Source organism: Amblyomma mixtum, chromosome 3 (assembly GCF_055824585.1).
Source record: "Amblyomma mixtum isolate Tamu chromosome 3, ASM5582458v1, whole genome shotgun sequence".
Taxonomy (NCBI): domain Eukaryota; kingdom Metazoa; phylum Arthropoda; class Arachnida; order Ixodida; family Ixodidae; genus Amblyomma; species Amblyomma mixtum.
In genome coordinates, this window is record NC_143014.1 from 13,601,014 (window position 1) to 13,615,901 (window position 14,888).

Consider the following 14,888-nt stretch of genomic DNA (forward strand, 5'->3'; position numbering starts at 1 on the left):
AAAATTAGATTCTGTGTAATGCCTGGAAGGCAAAAATGCATATTTGACGAAAAGCACCCATTTTGCGTGGGTCTATCATCAACTGCATGGAGAATGATGTCAACAAGCGCCAGTCTTGCCTTTCTCTCTCTCTCCCCACGCACACACTTTGGAGCATGTTCGAGACTCCGTCGGCAGCAGCCCTTTTGCTGCTGTCATGCGGTCCCATCTAGGGAATAATCCAGTGCTTTGATAGTGTGCTCGTGTTGCCACTAACTGTGATTGTGAGATAGTGCACAGCTGAGCTTATTACCATCTGAGCCTTTGACTTTCAGCTGGTGCCATGTTGCTCAGAGTGCCTCCACCTTTTTTTCCCTTTCAGGAGCTCTGCCAAGACCATTGTCATCGCAGCAGGTGTGGCTGCTGTTGGCATAGGTGGAACATTAGCCTATGCAAGAGTGGACTCTGATTTTAGGCACAAGCTAGAGAGCAGCGTGCCTTATGGGCCCTCCCTTCTGGGCAGCATCCTGGGGCCACCCGTGTGAGTGCTGTCCCGTTTGATGGCTTTTTTGACATTTTGTGCAAAAGTTGTCAGGTGCCTATAGCTTCATGTTTGGGAAGCTGGAATTTTTTTTTTTTGTTTTCGATATGAACATGGTCCTGAGTGTTGCATTGCTCAGAGAAAATCGAAAAATCTCGCGACCAAATCACTTATTTGTTCACACTCAAATTTCGCACAGGGGTGGCATGCAGTGGTAATTTTTGTTTTGACTACTTGCCTAAATTGATGAGTATTAACCAAAAGTCTGCATCGTATAGTGTGACATTGGACCAGAAGGGGCAGTTTCGTAAGAGCTGTACTGGCAGTGCCAGCTCTTGTTGGATAGCAAAGAGTGCTCCTCAACCTTTCTGCTTGCGAAGCCATCTTTTGTTATCCGGCATCAGCGCATAGACTTTCGATTCAGGCAAGTGCGTGAACCAAACTTAGATAAAACATACGGCTTATTGCCACCTCTGTGAAATTTCAGCCCGAAGAATGGAGTGGTTAAGCCCAAAGAATTTTTTCTTATTTTCTCTGAGCGACGCAACAGTCAGTACTCTGGGATTTTTTTTCGTATGCTGCTTTTTTTTTTTTTATGCAGGTACAAGGGGTGTTCAGTAAGTTCTAAGTCTAATGTTGAAGCACTCGTTTCATATGGGGACAGTGCGTGCTGCTAATGGCAACATAGCTGTCGGAGAGAGGGCACAAAACGGCGGCATGAGCCCTGTTTGCAGTGGCTGTCTTCTGGCCAACATTCTCTAGGTATTTGTGCTTCTGGTGGTTCGTATTTGGCTTAGCATGGGTGCTAATAAGCGTTTACCAAAGCTTGGCTGCAACATTGAGACACTAAAAACCCGATATGATAGTAAACCTTGCTAGCCGCTGTTTTCTGACCAACAACGTGCTTACTTTCTCTTGCTGCTTGCTAAGCAATCTTTGTACATGGTCCAGCCTGCGCATTACTGCTATTAATTTTGACCGCAACCACAGAGATGGAAGCATTTAGGAGGCGAAACTCGCCTCTCTGCCGCGGAGCGTCACAGGCGCTGTCTGCTTCCTTCGACCGATGCCGCCCTCGTCAGGTTCCCGAGGACGACGCGCAGTCGCGCGCATGTCAGTGCTTCCGTGGGGAGAGCATTTGCGCGGCCAACGTTTTCTTCACAATAATGTCATGCTGCCCTGAGTTATCGTGTGGTAAAACGTGGCTTCATGGAACAGGAGGCAATCTACATTCGAATTCTAACCGTTGATGTTTCCTGCGGCTCTTCCGCCTATTGGTGGGCAGTGCCGCGCGCGATGGCTGCCCTTTTTTACTTGACGGTACATGAAGCATGCGAAGCATTTTGGCTCTGTGCGCTTACCTTCAGGGACCTGAAGAGAGCGGCATGCAGCAAAGCTTGCCGAAGAAGTAAAAAGGTGCTCCCGGCGCAAGCATCGGTCATAATTAAGGCAACACGTACATCATAGCCTGCTGATTCGCGTGTCCTCTTCAGTCGGAACAAATCAGTCAAATAAAATTCAGTGCCAGGTTGTTCTCTAAATTAATTGTCCCCATCCAGCAAGCCGAAATCATTGGCAAAGTAAGGGGGGGCGCTATCCTGGAACGGCACCGAAATTCAAGATTGCGGCGAATTTTCCCGCCAGTAAAAAAAGTGCAATGCACATGGATTTAAATTTTTAGTAATCTCTAGGAACATGAACTTGATTGAGCGAAAGATTTACGATTGCTATGTCAACCACTCTTAAAACCATCAAAAAATTCCTCCGAGTCCGTCGCAAAAAAAGTTCACAGCATTCCGCTTGAAGCCACTGAATGCGTCGGCATCGCAAACTCCACAACGCCAAAACAAGACGACAATTGGTGCGTGCGAATGGCTTGAAAAGCAGGATTGGATAAGACTGGATTTTTGGAATGGACAGGGCAGGCCATTGTTGCTTGGTCGTGGGGAGGGGGCGCTTTCCCGGAACAGCGCCGAGATGTGAAATTGACAGTGAAGTTAGGGGGGGCCCTTGCATGGGTGGGGGCGCTTTTTCGGAATTTTACGGTATGTACGAATCTATTTACATATATACATTGAGGGCGTCAGTTAATACGGTGACAATCATTTCTATCAAAGTTATTTTTCTGCACCACTTTCCACATGTCTTTCACAAATAGTTGACACTGCAGTCTCGTGTCTGTGCTGCACTTTGATGGTTGGCAGACGCCTGGCATTGGGAGCTTCTTGAAGTCGTTGTGTGGCACAACTCGCACAAATGCTTGATACTCCAAGGTCTCAATCCTTACAAAGTCTTGACATTTTCTTCTTTTCTTTTGTTGTTTTCTGAGTGTCCCGTGTTTCCCCAATGCAACGTTGCCTCATACGCATTGCGATGTAGTAGTGCAAAATCTTCGCGATAGCGTCATTTTTATGCTCATGGCAAGGGAACGTCACATGAAAGGTGTCCAGAACATGGTCGATGGTGGGCCAAAAGACATCGCTGTCATCCATATTCTTGGAAAAAAAGTCTTCTGCGCAGCGAAGCAGGTTATACAGTTTGGTGTTTGGGTGCAGGAGTCCACCCCTCGTTTTGCAGAGTGTCACTTCTTCATTGTTGGCACTGCAACTGAAAGAGACGCTCTACACTTTGAGCAGGGAAACATTTTTGTTAGTTTCCTAGTCAGGAACCCTGTCACATAATATAAAACTGCGTTCACGACTTCCGCATCGTTGTTGTCACTGCGCAGTACCTCATTGCACTCCCATTCCTCGGTTTCAATGATGCCGTCCAACTTCTCTTTTAGGTCATCAAGTGACGATCGTTCCGAATCGGTCTTAAAAATTTCCCGGAAAGCAGAAAAATTCAATACCGGTCCTTCTTCTCGGGCTTCGCAGTTGCCAAACTTGGGTGGTTTCAGCAAGCTATACAGGCTTAGCATCCGGTACAGCTGCAAAAATGTAGGCATATCAGGATGGTCGTTCTCCCCTGCAGCTTGACGAGTTTTCCCGAAGAATCGTTCGAGTGGATCTTGGTTGAACTTTGCAGTGAGGACGTATCTGAACCTGCATTCAGTGAGCAAATATTGTGCGAGCCCGCAGGCCTGCAGCAGTTGACTGGGTGAGAAACGTATCTTCCACTTCGGAGGTCACTTCAGCCATTGCAGGCTTTCCGTGATGAGAGAGAGGTCGCGACTTCCACTCCTGGATGCCGCCTATTCATGGCATCGAACAAGTCGTTCATTCTCTGTGTGAAGGCAATCGTACCAGCAGCTTTAATTTCGCTGTAATATTTTATTGCCGAGGCCATAGATCGGCTGAAGACATGCGTTGCAAGTTTTACACGCATCAAATCCATGTGTGATGGGTATATATGATAGTTCGTTATTTTAGGGCACACCTTCAGACCACCAGCGTTCTTGCTGTCTTCCTTGTATACGGAAGTGTAATAGGTCCAGTACACCCACTCTTCATTGACTTTCAAGAGTCGCTGCTTCAGCAGCCTGTTTCTGACGCACTTGAAAAGGTGTGGTACGTCAGAAAATACGTAGACTTTCCTCTGATCATTTAATGGATGCTCAAAGAAGTGCTTTGGAGCCTCAAATTTTCCGTCTACGCCAAGCTTGGTCCACATTTTCCGATTGGTGCTCGCTCCGTCGCATACAATGCCATCGACAATGGCGTCAGCCTCTTCCAGCATTATAATGGCTTGGATAACCAACTGGGTCAGAACTGTGCCTTTTGTGGCTCCTTTCGAGGCAAACACGCCCACTGGCTGCGCGTAGTTTTCCCCAAACGGACAAAACATGAAAACAAGCCCGTGATTCGCCAGCGCAGAGCTCTCTCCACAACCTTCTCCGTGGTCAACGAGGCCAGTGTACATCATTTTCTTTCTCTCTCACCTGTATTTCGTCCAAGAGGAGCATTCCATGCCTCTGAAATTCTGATTTTTCCGCCATTTTTTTCTTGAGTGCGTCGAAGAAATTTGAATCAGATCCGCACTTCATTCCTACCATGGCAATATATTTTCTTATGGTTCTAACGCAGGGCAAAGGTAGTATATTGTTCTCCTGAAGGAATCTGTAGCCCGATGGTGTACGGATATGAAGAAGGCACAGTAGGAGCCAGTTGTCACTATAGCGCCTACCGTGCTTTGATGCAGCCTTTGCAGCTGCTACACACTCCGTCAGGAGCATGCGATGCGTTTCAGGAAGGTTTGCCTTCTGTGCCAGGTCTCCAATTTCATTTTCAGGTAGTGTTTTGACGAGCTCCTTGCACTTAATTAGTTCAGTCTCTAGTGCTTCCTTCCTTTTTTGCAGCCTCATTTTTGAGCGGTAGCAGGCAGACGGACTCAACAGAAGTCTCACGCGTGAATGTTGCACTCGTCTTTCTTTTCGCGCCTTGTGGACGCGTAGCGTGTTTGATGACGCCTGGCATGATGAACACTGTGCTTCTGCATCACTGAGGAGAAGGGGGCACCTATTGTGCCATTCTAGTACAATTCCAGGAAAATTTTGCTTTGCAGGGCCACCTCGACATACCCGTTTTTGGTTAAATGTTTCCACCATGCTTGCAACGTCTAGTCCGCCCACGCCACCGGCATTCTCAGTTCTGACATCAACTGGGACAACCATGCTGCTCACTTCACGCTCAAGGACACAGTGGCTCACCTTCACGCCTGCTGGACACTCAACCAGTTCAAGACTTTTGTTCACGAAAACCGGTGTTGTTGGAATCTTCTTCAGTTGGACAAAACAAATACTTTCGATGCCTTCTATGCTGATATCATGGCGATACCAATCTGGGCCCGGCAATGTAATTTCCGTATTTTTCACAAGTTTGCTCACCGACCATGTCGCCGTTGATGAGCTGCATATTTGTGCCTCTGTCTCAAATTGTAGGTCCGTGTGAGGCTTAACTAAAGCGCTGCATGATGGACTTGGGACCACGGTACTCTGGGCGTTTGGTTGATTTGTTTACTTGGCACTCGCATTTGCAGAAGATTCAGGATTTGCATGCCGAGACAAAGGAATTGCCACAGGCTCGGAAAAACCATGAAAGGAAGATGGTACCTGATGCTCTGTCTCTGATTCGTCGAAGTTGAAAGCATCGGCAATATTCCCGCATGTCCCGGACTGATCATCTGACACTTCATTTTTCGCCCGCTTCGTTTTTTCCCCGGGACTCTCGGTGTCTTGTCGGTCTTTCGGTGGCTTCCTTTTTTTCCTTGCAGACGACAGGTAGGGAGGATATTCAGGAAAAATGCATGGAACAGCTTCAGGATGTAGTACCGGTCTCTTTGGCTGGTCTAGGATTGCTACACCTCCAAGCTCTGCGTAATACTTGCTGCGCTTGATCATATCACTTGTGAAGTGCTTCTCGCAGACGTAGTCAGAGGGCTTCAGCTCCCGATCCTTTCTTGGAATCGCCCATGCCTCCAATCGCTGCTGGTCACTGGGAGCCTTGAAGGAGTATGACACTTTCTTTGTATCCGCTATTGCAGTTCGGAACAAAGCACTTACGTCCCATCGTACACTATAGCAAGGCAGTAAGACGTACCAGGTCCACGGATATAGACCAGGACTCGAGTGCGAGCACTCTACCACGCCGGTCACACAGCTTCTGCAGACTAGAGCACACGACCCCGTTCGCTGTTTCGAGGGTGTTACGTGTTACAGTGTATTCCTTATTTATTTTTTCTTGGTTTCTTGTCTTCCGCCAATTTGTGCCCGAAGCTGCTAAAAGATTTGGCGGAGCTCCTCTGCAGGGAGTTGGGGGCGTATCCCAGCTGTCACTGTGCACAAGCAGGGCTGTCTTCCTCACCGTTCTCAAGACAGTCTGACCGGGGCAGCGACGCATTGTGTTAGCCCATTTTGACCCGAATACCCAAATAGAAGAGCCGCCGCGGTGGCTCAGTGGCTATGGTGCTCGGCTGCTGACCCGAAAGACGCGGGTTCGATCCCGGCCGCGGCGGCTGGAATTTCTTTGGAGGAGAAATTCTAGAGACCCGTGTACTGTGCGATGTCAGTGCACGTTAAAGAACCCCAGGTGGTCGAAATTTCCGGAGCCCTTCACTACGGCGTCTCTCATAGCCTCAGTCGCTTTGGGACGTTAAACCCCATAAACCAAACCAAACCAAATAGAAGAGCCTGACGTCTCAGGCATGACTAGCTACAATGGACCGCTCCACAACGAGATGAAAGAGGCCGCTCGGTGACACGAAACCGTATCGATACGTGCAGTGCCCAATTAGCAGTGAGAGCGTTGTGATGCCCTTGCAGCTAAAGAGGCAGGGGAGATAAGGATCCAGCTGGGCTCCTCCATCGTGGGATTCGACCTGCCTTACAGGGAAAGTACAGCGTTTGGAAGCCCGCTTCGGCGTCCCTCTGACCGCAGGGGATGAAAAGGGAGCGGTGCAATGTTAAAAAAAAATTGTGAGCCCGTCCGTGAGCTGGCTAGTTTAGCCACAGCTACAAGCACGGCGTCTACAACTACTTAGCCGCCGTTCTCCGTGCAAGCCGGCTGGAATGGTAACATTCTTGATACCCCATCAGCGGCCCCAGACCACAAACGGAGGGGTTGCCTGTAACACCCCGCCAATATATTCCCGCACTGTTTTTTTTTTCCCACGCCCCGCCGTCCCCACGGAGATAGAACCGTCCCGAAACTGCGCCATGCACCGCGCTGCCCAAGCGGGCACCGCGCGTGAGCGCCATCTACCGCGCACCACGGAAACCGACCTCCCTTCCTCTCCTCCTCTGTGACGTTTTCTGGTCGCCCGCGCCGGCCGCGGGGCCATGGAGTTGCGCCTCCTAAAAGCCTTCTATCTCCGTGACCGCAACTTGCCTGTAATGTCACTCTGAAACGTCGAGCAGAGTGCTCAGTTACACGTTTGTGGGTCTTGGTTGCGCCTGTCTGGGTCGAATCGTCGAAATGCCTAAGACTATTTACATAGGCTTATGGCTAGCACTTACCTTGCGACAAATACTGCAAGCTCACTGATGCTGAAAATAATGGCATGGTGGCATTTGTAGAACTGCTGTGCATGCCACAGAAGCGAAAAACATCCATCAGTTTGGTGTTTTTTTTTTTTGCTGACATGTGGAGGTGGAAAATGGAGCTGAAACTCTTGCGGCATGCCATTTATTTACACTTCATCACGCTGTGACAACAAAGACACTGCATAATTTCAGTATGCATGTGCGCTACCGATATAATAAGAGACAAGCTGGGAGCGGTCGTGCAATAAACAAAAAGTGAGCATGATAGGAAGCCTGGAGCAGCATGTACAAAGTAAAAGCCAAGAGCGTGCTTGTCTAAAAAGCAACATTGTCACAGATGCGCATGTTTTTATAATACGTAAATGATAATAAAGTAAAATGTAAAATATACTGAAAAATGTACACAGTGTATTCAGTATTTAGCAATATGCTTACAATAAAAGAACAAAACACATTTTTAATACTAAACATCAACATAACTACACAGATGCTTATGGTTCCACTAGAAAATTCAAAATAAGAGACCGTACATATTGCTGAGGAACACGCATCCCTGAGGCTACAGTACAATAGTAACACTAACAAGACAAGGAAAGGATGCAAACACGAGCACTGCAAAATTCACCTGTGTTTGCATCCTTTTTTTGTTCTTTTCTGTGTTGCTACTGCTCTGTAGTCTTAAAGGGATACTGAACTAAACTTTTGGAGCTGCTCTTTTACTTGTAAACAAGAGCTTGACTGCTAAAATTGATAAATGCGACACACATTTTAGCGAAAACAGGCGGATAGCACGCTTTTTTCGCGATTTATTGCCATATGATTGCACCTGGCGGCTGCCTGCGGAAGCTGTGACTAGACGTCATAACACCCGCGCGCCCACTGTTCCTGCAGGAGCACGATTGCCATTGCATCTGTCTGTCGTCTGCTCACGGCATACACAGATATGGCAAGCTGTTAATCGATGCTGTCTACATACCATACCCGTATGCACGCTTGCGTACGCTAAATGCAGCTATTTTTTCCGGACCTTAAGCCATTTCTAACATTCTCACTTTTAAAACAAGAGGCGCGACGATGTTTAGACTAGTGGTGCCATCTGGTGGTTAGGAGGGGAACCATTGCTTTCAACAAATCGACGACTCTTGTAAGCCTAAAGGGGGCAGGATCATCACTCTAAATCAAAAATAAAGCAAATTTATTACTTGTACGTTTTCTTATGGGCGATAGGAGACGAAGCGAAAGACCGGTGGCCCATTTATGGCTACTGAACGGGCTGAAGAAGGCAGTAACAACGAATCCAGTCCGAGGCGAGGCATCATGCATCGAAGAGCGCCGCCATATTTGTCGCGTCGCTATGGGAATGCAACTTCGTACTTGAGGCCGATGAGAATCGGCGGAATTTTTTCCGGCGGCAGAATCGGGCTTTCTGCTGGATATTTCTCTGCTGCGGTGGCGGATTCCACTCGCTCTCGCCGCCGAATGTCCAAGTGCGCCTTTTATCGCTTGGTCTGCTCAAACTTCTGTGCGACATCACGACCGGTCAGACGAGGGTGTCATGACGTCATGCTCTTCACCTCGCGCTGGCCGGGAGTGCTTGGCGCGCGCTCATAAAACATCGAATATAAAACCATCCGCTGAAAAATATTTGCAGTGACGACTAGATTTCAGTTTAATCACATTCCGGGAACCTATTTTCAGCGTTTTTGTTCAATTTTAAGATTTTGCTTCACTATCCCTTTAAAGGGGCCCAGAAACACATTTTCACTGCATTGTTTTGCCTGTTGGTTGCATAGAATGAGTTATAGTGATGTTATTAGCATCGGTTGTACCTCATATATTCTGGTTTTTAATACTTTAATTAGCTCGCAAAAACGAATTCATGGCACTGACGGCGTTACTACACAGTGGCGGTTTTTAGCAGTGGATATGACATCATTAGGCAGGAGCTTGATGATTGGGCAAACAGTAAATATACTGCAAATTGTGTTAATAAATGAAGATGCATTTTGTCATGTTTTTGGGTTTTATATTAGATCAACAAAACCAACACGTTTGCCTTCCATAAAGTGGTGTAAAACAGGCAAAACAAAAAAAAGAAACCACCAGGGACTCTGGCTATTGTTTTGCATCCAAGGACTGCAACTCTCTGTACACATGCGTATATGGCCTAGCACATAGCACTAAAGGCTACTCTCTATAATATCTGAGAACGGCGTGGCGGAATCTGTGTGTTCGAGCCATTGCATTCTCCAAGCGGTCCCAAGGAAGGACACGCAAGCCATTCGTCTCACATTTGCCATCGTCAACTTGTGGAGGGGCTGCAGATGGTGCCACGCTCCCGTCAACAGCGCGCAGTGGCAAGGCGCGGTACACTGTGACAGTATGCACTGTGTTAAAAAGTATCTCGTGCTCGAGTTTGGATAATTCAGGGAAGGCCATTGATCATTGTTCTCTTCTTCGCCGCTGACGTGACGCTGAAGCATCGCTGAACAACTCTGCCAGCCTTGGCAAGAAAGAGTAAGGGGAACAGGTAGCTATGGAGTGCAAATTTCCTCGACGTGCTCAGATAGGCTATTTTGATTTGTCTGACCCAATGTTGTCATTGGGAAAGTGAACTGGGAACGGGAAGCACCGTGAAAATAGAGTTGAGGTCGGCATTTTGTTTCCTTGTATTTTGAAATCTGTTCATCGAATATAGTCGCCATCCGATTTTTCGGACTCGATGGGACCCGAAAGATGGTCCGAATAATCTAACAATCCGAAAAATTCGTGAACTTAAAAAACTTTTCTGCGAAAAACTGGCTTTCAAAATCACGAAAATCGTCGCTCCCCATGTTCCGTCTACAAGCGATAATATTAGTCTCTATCGGAGTCCTAGCCATGCTTTTGTCATATCTGCACCCTATCACATCATGATACCACACAGTGTGACGCGGCCACAGTCATGCTGCGAGTGAATGCACTCGCTGCGCGAAGCAAGAACAGTCAGTTTGCAGGGGGATTGACGCTTACGAAGACCGAGAGGTAACCCATGGCAGTTTACCAGTATCCCTCAAGAGAAAAGTATACAACAGCTGTATCTTACCGGTATTCACCTACGGGGCAGAAACGTTGGAGGCTAACGAAAAGAATTCAGCTTATGTTAAGGACATCGTAGTGAGCTATGAAAAGAAAAATGATAGGCGTAACGTCTAGAGATTGGAAGCGGGTGGAGTGGGTGAAGGAACAAACACAGATTAATGACATCCTAGTCAAAATCGAGAGGACGAAATGGGCTTGGGCAGGGCATGCTACGCGAAAACAAGGTAACCGGTGGTCCTTAAGGGTAACGGAGTGGATTCCAGGAGACGGCAAGCATAGCAGGAGGCGGCAGAAAGTTAGGTGGGCGGATGAGATTAAGAAGTTTGTGGGGATACAATGGCCGCAGCTGGCAAAGGACAGGTTTAATTGGAAAGACATGGGAGACGCCTTTGCCCTGCAGTAGGTGTAGTCAGGGTGATGATGATGCTGACTTAGGGCCTGCCCTAATACTCCAACCCCCCCTTTTCTGAGGCTCGACGACCAGGAGAGATGGGAGGCCGTGCTGCACAGCTCACAGCCGGAGGTTCAGCTCCGGATGGTGACCAGTGAGGGCTCACGGGCTCCTGGCTGGCTAGCGGCACCACTAGGGCCCACTTGTCTCCAGCAGCCTCTCTTTGCCCTATCCCCACCCTCACCGGCTTCCTGCTGAGGGTTGCTAAATAAAAGTTTTTCCACCACCACGCTGCACCTTCCCGGCGAAAGACGCGGTCATATCTTTATTTTTAGTATACGCCTATTAACCTACATATTGACTCACCACATATGCATCACAGTAAACTGCAATCCTCCCTGTGACATCACAAGTCCGTTGTTTCCAAGGCTGCTTTACCTTGGACATTCTTTCTGTGCGGCAGTCTGATGATGCACTCGCCAGACAAAATGACTCTGACCGAAGAAATTGCATGTCATGAGCACAGCAACGGCGGCTGCACTAAGCCTGAGTGAGATCATCAGCTGGTGACGTACGGATAGATTCTGAAGCCATACCTTTTGTAGCACACTCGCTGTGAGTAGCGCTCTCAATCGACGCCTGTTAGTTGTCATTGGAAACATAGTGGCACGGGCAGGGACACTTTATTTTTCGTTCTTTTTATGGTCCCACAATAATTTTTGTCATTGGAAACAGCCCCCTCCCTCCTTCCTGTGATGAGCTGCCAGTGCTCGGCACACTAGCTAGTATAGTATTCAAGACACTGTAGTGTAACCACTTTGCTGTACACAAGGCTTGGAACTTACCGAATGCCCCTCATATCGCACCTAATTTGGATGTAAAATTTTGTATTGGATGTACTGAACAAGTCTTCATTTTGAAGCGTGCATTGTTGTGAAGTACATTTATGTAGCTTTATTTGCCATACCCCCTTTCAGTATGTATGGCATCACTTTGTGAACATATAATAGTAATTTACCAAGTCAGATTTTGTTGAAAAAGTAATGTAACCAAAACCTGCTAAGGTAAATGGCCATTTTTCCAATGTGTGAGGAAATAGCTGAATGTTCTTGAAGCACCTTCAGTGCATTATTTATAAGGGTGACGAAGAAACACAAATGATAGGACTTGCGCTGACAAATGTTGGCGATTTTTCGGGCTGCCTTAAATTTTACGGTGTTCACAGCAACATTTCATTTGGTTAAACTAAGTAAGTGTGCTCTGCAGTGTAGGCTGTATCACATGCTGAATACCAAATGCCACTAGCTCAGTATGAAACCATTTTATGTGGTCCATAAACACGGGAAATGACTCAGTGCTTAAGGGGTTAAGTATGTGAAAGCTGTTTTTCCGGGAGCCTCTGCCAAACCCAGGTTTGTGTTGTATGCCGTAACGACTACACCATGGCATTTTTTGGCCAGCAAGGAGTCTGAGGTGGGGGAGTCATCGTAGAGCGCAGCAGTGTACGGTATGCTTTATGAAGTTTCCAGAGTTTTCTAGGGTGTGTTAGCGAGATGGCCGTGTAGTTTGCATACCGCCTTTTTTGAAGCCTTAATTTAAAGGAAGGGCAGCAAATGTGCTATGTGGTCAAGTGCAGTAATGTAAGGAAAAAGTCTCTTTAGAGCACCATCCTTGTTATTTGCTCGTTAAATTCAGTTATATTCTTGCAAAGCATTCATAATAGGCTCCTGAAATGCATTTTGTCAAGGCGGCAAAATGTATACAGTACGCGGGGCGACCATTGTTGTAGCAATCTTCAGTTGCCATTGGCTAAAGGGATTGCCAGCTCGCAGTGTATTGAGAATATTTCCCTTGAGTGGATTACTCCTGGCCGGCTAGGCTTGCTTGGCCCGCTTTCTCAGCTCCCATGGCCACCTGCTGCGTGTGATGGTGGACACATCTGTTTGGCTCATGGGTGCACATGAAAGCGATGTCTTAGCAGGACAAAAAGAAAAGGGGCTGAAAAGTTTAAGAAATAAAGAACACTTTTTCAAAGTCTTTTGCTGCATTCAGAGCGAGCTATGTTTGGCTCCTGTACTCGTGAAATGTGTTCATTTATCTTCCTGTTTATAATTGTTGTAGTGTTCACCTATGATGTTATTTATTCAGCAGTGACTGACTTCACTATTTAAGCTTCCATTACTCACACTGAGTGGTTTTCTTTTGGTGGCCCCATGCTTCTGTCTGTGTGCGGTGTTACACTACTGTAGACGGGATGGAGTGAATTGGCGTCTCATCTGCTAATGTGTTTCTCTGCAGTCGACCGCTGCCTGCTGTGAAGGAAAAGGCCCCGGAGTCGAGTCTGCTGCGCAAGAAGCACCCCGTGGAGCCTTCTAGGGTCGGTGTCAACTCTTCTCTGGGTGCCCCACCTTTTGGGTGTCCAGTCGCTGGGAATGTGTACACCTGCTGTCAAAAGTTTGGGGGAAATAATTGTTACTTTTTTGCATCAAACCCATATTGTATGAGACTGAATGGTGCACTGTGCAATTCACACGCAGAATCTGGCTGCATATGTTGGTTCCAGAGTGTGTGAGAAGACTTGAATGAAATTAAATCTGTTCGCTAATATCGTGTTATATAACTTACTGTGCATGTACGTATTCTTTTTTGGGAGTAATTTGTTGCACGAAAACCGTAGCAGAGCGAGAAAAAGAAGCATTCAAGGTACTGTCGCATATGACTTGCAACATGCCCACTTTGGGTTTCTGCTTTGTAGTTCTGTGCACCAATGAATAGCTGTGCCGAATTGCTGCATTATGACACAACGCGAGTGATCTGCGTGAAGTTGCACCAAAACTCTGTATTTATTTAGGAACAAAATTCTTGGGCTTATCATTTTGAACGTATGCATGCTGTATATCAAGCTGGCCGGGCCCCTTGTCACCCGAAGTAATGAAAACAGAGAAGTGAAATAGGCTTGTAGTATATGGAGGGATTTACTCTGGTAGGGCGTGCTGGAAATGCTTGACTTCTTTGTCCTTGCTCTGGGGAAATGACCAAGTTCTCAGTGGGTGGCAATTTTGTTGTTTGCTTTGTTGCCCTAAAAAAGTCCTGCACAATATTTTTCACTCACGTCGAACTGCCTCTCTGCTGTGTGGCTCCTGTTCTCCAGTGCAACCTCAGCTTTGCATCCTAGCTTCTTTGCCTCGCAGGCAGCGTCGTGTTAAGTAAAAACAATGCCAAGTCATACGACGATGAAATCTGAACTTTTGAGAATGTGACTGGACTGGATGCTCATCCAGTAGTGCGGTTGTTGTGATAGCATGTTGAAGAGTTTAAGCTGAACAGCGTCTGTGGTGAGCTCTCTGCGCATGCGCAGGTGGCCCTGAGGAGACTTCTGAAATTGTACCAACTCTCACTCATCGATTTTCTTTTCTAACCTAGTTACTAGGAGTGCTGCATATGAGCCGACGAAAAATTAAACAGAAAGCCCAACTTATACATGGTGCATATCTGTGCCAATTGCTAGCTTTTCTGCTCCAAAGTTACCTTGGCCAGTCACATCACTGCACTGGGCTCTCAGTACTTTGAGAACTGAGTTCCAGGTAAACCTCCAGCGCTGCAGCTTTCCAGTGGAGGAGAGGTTGGTGTGCACTAATAAGCAGCGAAAGGAAGTTCTCATCTGCCTTAAAGGGCCGCTGACCACCCTCTGGTCAAAAATATTTACTACCTCTCTGGTAGCGAGGCGTCATCCCCGGAAGGCACGGCCGCAGATGTTTTTTTAAAAGACTCATTAATAGCATAGTTACAGCCATCGCAATCTAGCTACTCCGCCATGCGTGTGTGAAAACGGAAGGCGCTACAGAAAGCGTGCGCACAGCAAGCAGACGACTCCACAAACCGGCTGCACCCACCCTTCGCCTGTCAGTCAGAACAAC

General features: G+C 47.3%; 1 protein-coding gene across 2 annotated transcripts in view; it reads left to right on the forward strand.

Moving 5' to 3' along the window:
- Mitofilin (inner membrane mitochondrial protein mitofilin) overlaps positions 1 to 14,888 on the forward strand; it is an 84,856-nt gene that overhangs the window by 30,377 nt on the left and 39,591 nt on the right. For both annotated transcript variants that reach the window (XM_089578202.1, XM_089578203.1), the window contains exons 3-4: positions 362 to 520; positions 13,270 to 13,348. In XM_089578202.1, coding sequence (XP_089434328.1) covers positions 362 to 520; positions 13,270 to 13,348 — 238 coding nt within the window. The remainder of the gene's footprint in view (positions 1 to 361; positions 521 to 13,269; positions 13,349 to 14,888) is intronic.